The 9,084-nt window shown below is 34.2% G+C and overlaps 1 protein-coding gene across 1 annotated transcript; it reads left to right on the top strand.

The window, feature by feature from the left end:
- Nucleotides 1–3,736: 3,736 nt before the first annotated feature.
- On the top strand, nt 3,737–8,597 carry LOC135838789 (beta-1,4-N-acetylgalactosaminyltransferase bre-4-like). Its single transcript, XM_065354546.1, has 7 exons — nt 3,737–3,866; nt 3,962–4,090; nt 4,201–4,446; nt 4,528–4,711; nt 5,806–5,961; nt 8,313–8,375; nt 8,465–8,597. Exons 1-7 carry the CDS (start codon nt 3,737–3,739, stop codon nt 8,595–8,597), a joined length of 1,041 nt encoding a protein of 346 aa, XP_065210618.1.
- Nucleotides 8,598–9,084: the final 487 nt, after the last annotated feature.

Genomic DNA, 9,084 nt, shown 5'->3' with positions numbered 1-9,084 from the left:
TTGCGAGCGTTTTTGTAGTCTTCAACGAACTCGTTTTCTTCAAACTCAAAAACGTTAACGGATAAATTAAAATGAACTTTTTTTCTCGCGGACATAGCACACAACTGTACTCACAGAGTTCAAAATATAAAATAAACCTTATGCTAATCATGGCAGCAGAGAGAACCCTTTAAATTAAAATATAAAGTAGGGGGTTTAACCATTCCTCAGTATAAAAGCAGAAAATTACTGCTAGAAAGAGTATATGGTATTGTGCTGGGGAAGGGGGGAGGGGGGAGGGGTGAAAGAATCTCGTGGATAAATTGATCGATTTTGGTTATTATGGGGGGAGGGGGGGGGTATATTACCATTTCGGCGAGGGTTAATTAAGTTTGGTTCATGGATCCGCCCATTTAACTTGCATTGGAACCACCCACTCGCGATCTTTTTTACGTGCATCTTTATTTGGGCTGGGTATACTCGAGTTTAAGCCAGGCAGCTAAGGATTTACTCCTTTCTGCTCCTTGCTCCTGGCTTAGACTCCGCCAAAAATACCTACTACTTATAAGAATAATTTTTGAAATTTTTCCATATGATCGGGCAGTCGTCATACGCATCCATTTCTGATTCCACACAACTGGCTTTGAACTGAGTGACATTCATTCCTGATAACGCAGCCACTAAATTAGGAAAGGTGTTTTCGCCTATTTTATTATATCCTTCAAGTGCTAGCCACTGTTTCTCTTTCAGATACTGGACTGTTTTTGGCATGGTCCTTATCAGATTTAGTCTGGAAACCGAATCGATTCCAAAAAATAAAACACTGTATTTGATCGGACTAGCCGACTGCTTCGGAAGCGGGGATTGCTTTTCAATCACCATCGAATGAATATTTTTATAAGATATTTTTTTACGTTCGTTTCGCGACGTGCATTCGACGTAAATGTACTCGGCTTGCGGTGGTAGAATTGTTTCTTGTCCGTAGCAATTTGATTCGGAAATTCTGCAAAAAGGTAAACACAATGGCCAATTTTTAGTGAAGAAAAGTATTTTTTAATTTTTTATCAAAATTTTACAACCTATTAGGTATGATGCGTCACGTGACACTTTTTTTCAAAAATCCTGAACATCCCGACTCAATAGGTACTGGGCTTGGAATTCTTTAAAAACGCTCAAAAAATGTTTTCATCGAAATATTATTTTATAATTTATTCGAAATCTTGACCCAACGAAAGACTTTTCGATGGTTGAACTGAAGACCAGGAAAGTTAAAAATTCAGCAGCAATTATTAGGTGCTTCAATGGACGATTATTTACACTAGGCAACAGCAAATTTGTGCTTGGGTTGAAAATGGGTTTAAGTATACGTATTGGACTCCTTAGTTTTGGTTCATCCTTTACCTATTAAGTATACGTAACTAATCGATAGTTCAGACCCTAAAACAAGAAACAGAGTTGCAGAGGTGGAACAATGGGAAGGGTGGGTCGGGGTTGGGGTAATACCCCCTGGCGATTTTTACAGTTGGCAAAAGTTGACAAAAGTTGGCTACTTTCCAATATTTCAGAATCGTAGGTAAATAAAAACCGATAAACAACAAAATTGAATGGGATTTTCTTTTATCTTGCTTATAAAATAAAATTTTATCTATGTACACATACGAACATCCCACACTACTTTAAGTGCTATCGAATGCATCTCGACTGAAGCGCGGTACTGTGTTCAGCTAAGATGTATTGAAATGCTACCAAAAAGAACAATAGATTTGGCTATCCGATATACGAAGACGAAGAAGTACCTTTATTATTTAAAATCAAAGTTGTATCTAAATAAGAACATAGGTACTTACGTCACTCTATCGTCATCATTGTCATTGCGACGAGAACTTATTTCATCTCGACTGAATATCGAATAACAACATTGAACGTCACTCATTGGAACCGAGTAATCCTGAAGCGCTGTTTGATCGACTGTAATGGCGTGTGTACGACTAGTGTCATTATAGATGACTTTCGTGAGGGCTTTTAGTTTCGAGCATACTAGAGGTTTCCAAGGTTCGACAAATTCTCGAATGGATTCGTGATAAGGATCGACATTTTGAATACGACATGATTTACTCCACACCACATATCCATGCTTCACATCTTCTATGTATGTTTCAGAATCTAAAAACATGCGTAAATATGACTCAGTGCTGCCAACTTAGCATACCTAATTGATGCTAGATTTGACATAGGTAATTCAGTTTTACAGTATTCCAAAATGTTGAATCTGGAATCTAGTATCCTCCTTCGGCATAATTAAATTTAAAGTCAGCATTTCACAGAATTTCAGCATAATCCTGTTTTTTTTTGTTTTTGTTTTTTTTAATTCAAACCTAAAATTTGAATAAAGGGGGGGGGTTGGAGAAAGGTTTTTCTACATTCGAATTTTCAAAATTTTGTTTACTCGTGAGTTGAGTTCTTTAATTAGGATAGGTACCATAAAAAAATTCAATTGAGCTCCAAGACGAAGTGCGAGTACGTAGGTAGCTGGTTTCTTTCTAGTTTCTACCATTAAAATTATTCCAAAATAATGCTAGATTGGGTTTGGAATAATTTTGTAATCTTAATTTAGCACATTCTTTGGATTTTAGTATCCCACTTTTGGCGTACTTTTCATGTTTTTCCTGGTTTCAAGTAGCATTGAGTTGAAAAAAAAATACACATTCCCATTGGCATCCATCTTTAACATTTTTTGATTTAGCATCAATTTAGCACATTTGAAAGACAATCTACTTATTAGCTCTGTATGAGAAAAAAAGTTGACAACACTGAATAGGTTCATAAGCCATGAATTGTTCAACTGGACACCATCTGGACACATCAGCATAAATGATGAAATTTTACTGCAATTTTAAATTATACTTACTCGTACATAGGTACCCTCATGACTCATTGGTCAGTGCACAACTTACAAAAATCAAATTATCACATGCACTTACCGTTGAAACTACTGCCAAAAAGTGAACTTTCCGCACATATTGTGTAGTAGAGCGTTTGAGTCACGAAAACCAGCAAACACGCTACTGTCCGAAGACGTGGTTTCATTTGAGCTTTCATTTTGCCCGCCAACATTCTGAAATAGAATATCGCAACCTGTCATAAAAAACGGTCAATTAGGTACATTTTATAGCATGTTACTTGATTATGCCTAAAATCATCCATAACAATGTGTGCTTTGGACTTGGCGTAATAAAAATGTGCATTTTCGCATGCTAAACGGAAGTAACCTAGCAACCAGGTATTTGTAATATGCAACCGGTGAATAAAAATTTTTCCATCGGGATAGTTTCACAATTTATGATAAGACTTTGATGTGCTATTGTGGCGTAATTATAAGTATGTACATTTCATTTTAGTTTTGATTATTCATACATGCAGTAGGTACTTATCTGATTATGTATTTGGTTAGGTATTCTTACTACCCAAGGTGTGACACGCCGATCGAAATAATTTTTTCACAGCCGAATGGAGCATCAAAAAGTATTGTGACGTCACATCAACATCAATAATGTCTATATGTACAGTTTACCTGAAAGCACAAAGCAATAGCCAATATTTTTTACAAAAATTTGGCTAAAAATAATGATATGGCGAATGGGAAAATATTCGGCAGTAAAATGGTTTCTCAAATTTGTAATTTTGTTGACTGTTGTAAGTAATAATGGACCTAAACCTTTTTATTGTCAGAATTTTCCATAGGTACTTGATCGTAAGGATGACGTGTCCATTATTACAGGTTTTTTTCTTTTTTCTGACCACTCATTACGCTTTTGTAATTCAAAAACCCCGCGTTAAACCTTTATTTTCACTCAACAAATCTGATGTAGCTGTCCACTTCGAAGGAAGTAACGAGTATTTAGCACAATTAAAATCTAAAATAGTGAGTACCTAGACCTACCGAAAAGTTTTTCGTTTTTTATTGTGAAAATGCATTGTTAAGCATTGCCAAAAGTTGAGTTCATTCGCATTTCACAGGTAAATAAATTTTGTAACACATCAGATTCTTTCGATGCTTATTGCAGAGAGCGAAATATATCTCGACTTTGTCCTGAAATACCTCCTAACCTGGGTAAGTTATCTTTATTCTTTACTGAATTTAATCACGATTAAACGACAGTTATGTAAGACTTACATGAATGGTCGTTACTTGGTAATAATTCCTTTCACGTTATCATGTAGCAGGCAAAGTGCAGTTAATCAAAGAAGCAACTCATTCTTTGGAAAGTTTATTTGAAGAATGTGAAAATTCTAGTCTTCAAAAGGGCGGACGTTACCAGCCAAATGAATGTCATGCGCGCCATCTGGTCGCTATTATTGTGCCATATAGAGATCGTTTCGAACATCTGAACATTTTTTTGAGAAATATTCATCCCTTCTTACAAAAACAACAGTTGGATTACACAATTTTTATTGTGGAACAAGCAGGTTCATTTTATCAAAAATTGCGTCCACTTTATTTTGTAAATACGAGTGATGAAAAATTACTCGATCATTGGTAATTTACAGGTGATGGTCCTTTCAATCGTGGAATGTTGATGAATGTGGGATTTTTCGAGGCAATGAAAATTCGTCCTTTCCACTGTTTTATTTTTCACGATGTGGATTTACTGCCCGAAGATGACAGAAATTTATACACATGCTCGGAGTCACCTCGCCATATGTCGGTTGAAATTGACGTGTTCGAATACAAGTAGGTAATGAAATAATATGTCTGTTCGAGTTAAGAGTATATCTAGGTAACTAAAATTATTACTATGGAGCTGGGATTAATATATATGTTCATATTATGCTATTTATTCTTTGCCAATTTTTTTATGGACTAGAAAAAGTCCATATTTGATCAGATGTCCACGAATCTAGAAATTTCATGACGAATGAGTCCAATATCATTTTTCATATTTTGCATATTTTAGACCAAATTGCATACTTTATCATATTTTAGGGAAAAGCATGCGTGGGTATTTCTGCGTATTCGAGCATTTCTGGTAATTTTTTTGCATCTTAATAAAAGTTTTGCAAAAAATCGCAACACTGCTAAAATACATTAGTGAGGCAGCGTTTTCTTGTGGAAAATCTCAGAATGAATTTTATAATTTGCATGAAATTTCTTTTGTTGAATACTTGCTAATTTTTTTGGTTGAATTCTCTAATTTCTTCTTTTGTTTCTCGATTTTATGAATTTCATGATAAATTTATTATTATGAAATATGGCTTGTTTTGCCAATTTTTTAAAAAGAGGTGTATTTTCTGATCATTGCGTTCATCTTGGTTTGAATTAACAGTTTTCACGTTTTTCAGCATGAATAATCCTACTTACGTCACTCGAACTAAAATTTTTGCATATTTTGGGTGAGAAAAATTTTGCATTTTTTCATCATATATGTGCATAAAAATCCCAGCTCTAATTATTACTCATCAGTGAGCAAAAATATTTCAACAGCTTAGATTTCTATTAGGTGGTTGAAATTTCTATTTTTTAGGGAAATGTTGAGGTTCGTCTCCACATGAGAAATGTAGGTTAAGTAGGAAAAAATTATGATTCTGAAAATGATCATATCTATACTTGGGATAAGTTGAACTGGATTTTTTTTTACTGGGTACCTATTGTTCAACAGCTATGAACTTGTGATCGTTCCCTAAAGTGGACCATTTTTCTCGATGCTTTTCATCGGTTTGACAAAAACGTTTGCTGAATTGGAGTTGATGAATGCTAATGAGAAAAAACTTTTCTTGAACTATTACCTATCACGTCGCCGCTTTTCGTAACCCTCCGTTCATTTTCAGGTTACCGTATACTGATTTGTTTGGCGGAGTTTCAGCCATGTCTGCTGAGCATTTTCTAGCAGTAAACGGCTTCAGTAATGTGTTTTGGGGATGGGGTTCAGAAGACGATGACATGTTCATGCGTATAAACATGAGCGGTTTGCATGTATCAAGGTACCCTTCTCCTAAAGTGATATAGAAAAGACTAGTGTGCGCACTCCCCATAAGACCCTGTGTTAAATGATCGGCCGAAAAACGCGTCACGCCAAACTACACCACCATGCAGCGCTGATAGCATTAGCGCCATAGGAATATCATTATTTTCTATACAAGCTTCATATTTTTTTGTAGTTAAATGCAATTTACTCAAAATTTTGATCGAGGACATAGGTATTTGAGGTATGGAAAATGATCTACGTAAAAAACTCTACAAGATGGAGTTGGTTTGAAAGTTTGCCGCGCCATAGAAAAAAAGTTACGAAAGCTCAAAGTTGTAAAACTCTTGAAAACCTCCGTTTTTTTTCATTTTTTGTGCATTTAAATGCAATTTACTCGAAATTTTGATCGAGGACATAGGTATTTGAGGTAAGGAAAATGATCTACGTAAAAAACTCTACAAGATGGAATAGGTTTGAAAGTTTGCCGCGCCATAGAAAAAAAGTTACGAAAGCTCAAAGTTGTAAAACTCTTGAAAACCTCCGTTTTTTTTCATTTTTTGTGCATTTAAATGCAATTTACTCGAAATTTTGATCGAGGACATAGGTATTTGAGGTAAGGAAAATGATCTACGTAAAAAACTCTACAAGATGGAATAGGTTTGAAAGTTTGCCGCGCCATAGAAAAAAAGTTACGAAAGCTCAAAGTTGTAATACTCTTGAAAACCTCCGTTTTTTTTTTCATTTTTTGGGTATTTAAATGCAATTTACTCGAAATTTTGATCGAGGACATAGGTATTTGAGGTAAGGAAAATGATCTACGTAAAAAACTCTACAAGATGGAATAGGTTTGAAAGTTTGCCGCGCCATAGAAAAAAAGTTACGAAAGCTCAAAGTTGTAATACTCTTGAAAACCTCCGTTTTTTTTTTCATTTTTTGGGTATTTAAATGCAATTTACTCGAAATTTTGATCGAGGACATAGGTATTTGAGGTAAGGAAAATGATCTACGTAAAAAACTCTACAAGATGGAGTAGGTTTGAAAGTTTGCCGCGCCGTAGAAAAAAACTTATAAAAGCTCAAAGTTGAAAGACTCTTGAAAAAAAAAATGGTTTTTTCGTGTTTTTTTGTAGTTAAATACAATTTATTCGAAATTTTGATCGAGGACATAGGTATTTGAGGTAAGGAAAATGATCTACGTTAAATTCTGAACAAGATGGAGGTTGTTTGAAAGTTTGCCGCGTCATAGAAAAAAACTTATAAAAGCTCAAAGTTGCAAAACTCTTGAAAAAATATGGGTTTTTCATGTTTTTTTGTAGTTAAATACAATTTATGTACTTGAAATTTTGATCGAGGACATACTGGTTTTTATGTTTTTTTTGTATTGTCGAATTTCGAGCTTTTAAAATTAAAACCAACTCCCTCACCTCAAATACCTATGTCCTCGATCAAAATTTCGAGTAAATTGCATTTAACTACAAAAAAATTCGAAAAAATAATATTTTTTTAAAAGTTTTACTACTTTGAGCTTTTATATCTTTTTTCTATCGCGCGGAAAACTTTCAAACCAACTCCATCTTGTAGAGTTTTTTACGTAGATCATTTTCCTTACCTCAAATACCTATGTCCTCGATCAAAATTTCGAGTAAATTGTATTTAACTGCAAAAAAAATCGAAAAAATAATATTTTTTTTAAAGTTTTACTACTTTGAGCTTTTATATATTTTTTTCTATCGCGCGGAAAACTTTCAAACCAACTCCATCTTGTAGAGTTTTTTACGTAGATCATTTTCCTTACCTCAAATACCTATGTCCTCGATCAAAATTTCGAGTAAATTGCATTTAAATACCCAAAAAATGAAAAAAAACGGAGGTTTTCAAGAGTATTACAACTTTGAGCTTTCGTAACTTTTTTTCTATGGCGCGGCAAACTTTCAAACCTATTCCATCTTGTAGAGTTTTTTACGTAGATCATTTTCCTTACCTCAAATACCTATGTCCTCGATCAAAATTTCGAGTAAATTGCATTTAAATGCACAAAAAATGAAAAAAACCGGAGGTTTTCAAGAGTTTTACAACTTTGAGCTTTCGTAACTTTTTTTCTATGGCGCGGCAAACTTTCAAACCAACTCCATCTTGTAGAGTTTTTTACGTAGATCATTTTCCATACCTCAAATACCTATGTCCTCGATCAAAATTTTGAGTAAATTGCATTTAACTACAAAAAAATATGAAGCTTGTATAGAAAATAATGATATTCCTATGGCGCTAATGCTATCAGCGCTACTATAGTGATAAATTATCCCAATGGAGGCTCCGACCCATGATATTATCACAGTGCGCACACTAGTCTTTTCTATATCACTTTACCTTCTCCAAATAATATTGCTCGATATAGCATGTTGGCCCACGTAAAGCAAGAAGAAAATCCTGAAAGGTAATAATAGGACTTCTCATGCTTTTCGTAGTAACTTTACTTTGGCATGGTATAGCCTAATTTATAAATTTTATTCAATTTCAACGCAGATATGAAAAATTAAACTATGGGCGTAAACGTTTCAAAACCGAAGGATTAAACAGCATAGAGTATAAAAGGTTGGCTCTTCGCTCGTGTAAATTTTTCACATGGATTTTTGTTGAGCTCGCTCGACTTTCATGAGAATTTGAGCGCCACAATGTGAAAAAATGCAACAATTTTTAGCATCCAAATTTTATATGCTTTCCATTTGAGCGCTTCTTTTATTGGTCAAGTCTTTCATAGCCTACTTGTTGCTGCAGTGTGAATGGTTTTTCATTTTTATGCAACGTTTTATTTAAAAAAATTATATACCTAATATAAAAATATTGCAAGATCTGAATTTTATTTTAAAATACTCGTATGGGTTAAAATATCAAGTTTAATTTTTATCGTTCTTAGTTTTTGCCGACATTTTAAGTGCATATTTCCGGCAGCGTTTTTTTTTTCAAGATCTAAATTTGCTCTCTGAGTCACAATTGAAAAAATTTGAAGTGGCATTAATTCATAAAGAAGTGAAGAACTAGTACGAGAATGCACCCGGGCGAAGCGAGGACGAAAAAGTGTATAACAAATTATTCAACATTTAGCATCAAAAACAAGCATTTTAATCGCATTTCAAGCATACATT

Source organism: Planococcus citri, chromosome 3 (assembly GCF_950023065.1).
Source record: "Planococcus citri chromosome 3, ihPlaCitr1.1, whole genome shotgun sequence".
Lineage (NCBI taxonomy): Eukaryota > Metazoa > Arthropoda > Insecta > Hemiptera > Pseudococcidae > Planococcus > Planococcus citri.
This window is presented reverse-complemented; position numbering and strand designations above follow the sequence as displayed.

Coding starts and splice junctions, on each gene's coding strand:
- LOC135838789 (XM_065354546.1), top strand. CDS start 3,737: ATGACGTGTCCATTATTACAGGTTTTTTTCTTTTTTCTGACCACTCAT. Junction 5,962..8,312: donor GGTTTGCATGTATCAAGGTA/CCCTTCTCCTAA, acceptor CACTTTACCTTC/TCCAAATAATATTGCTCGAT. Junction 8,376..8,464: donor CAAGAAGAAAATCCTGAAAG/GTAATAATAGGA, acceptor ATTTCAACGCAG/ATATGAAAAATTAAACTATG.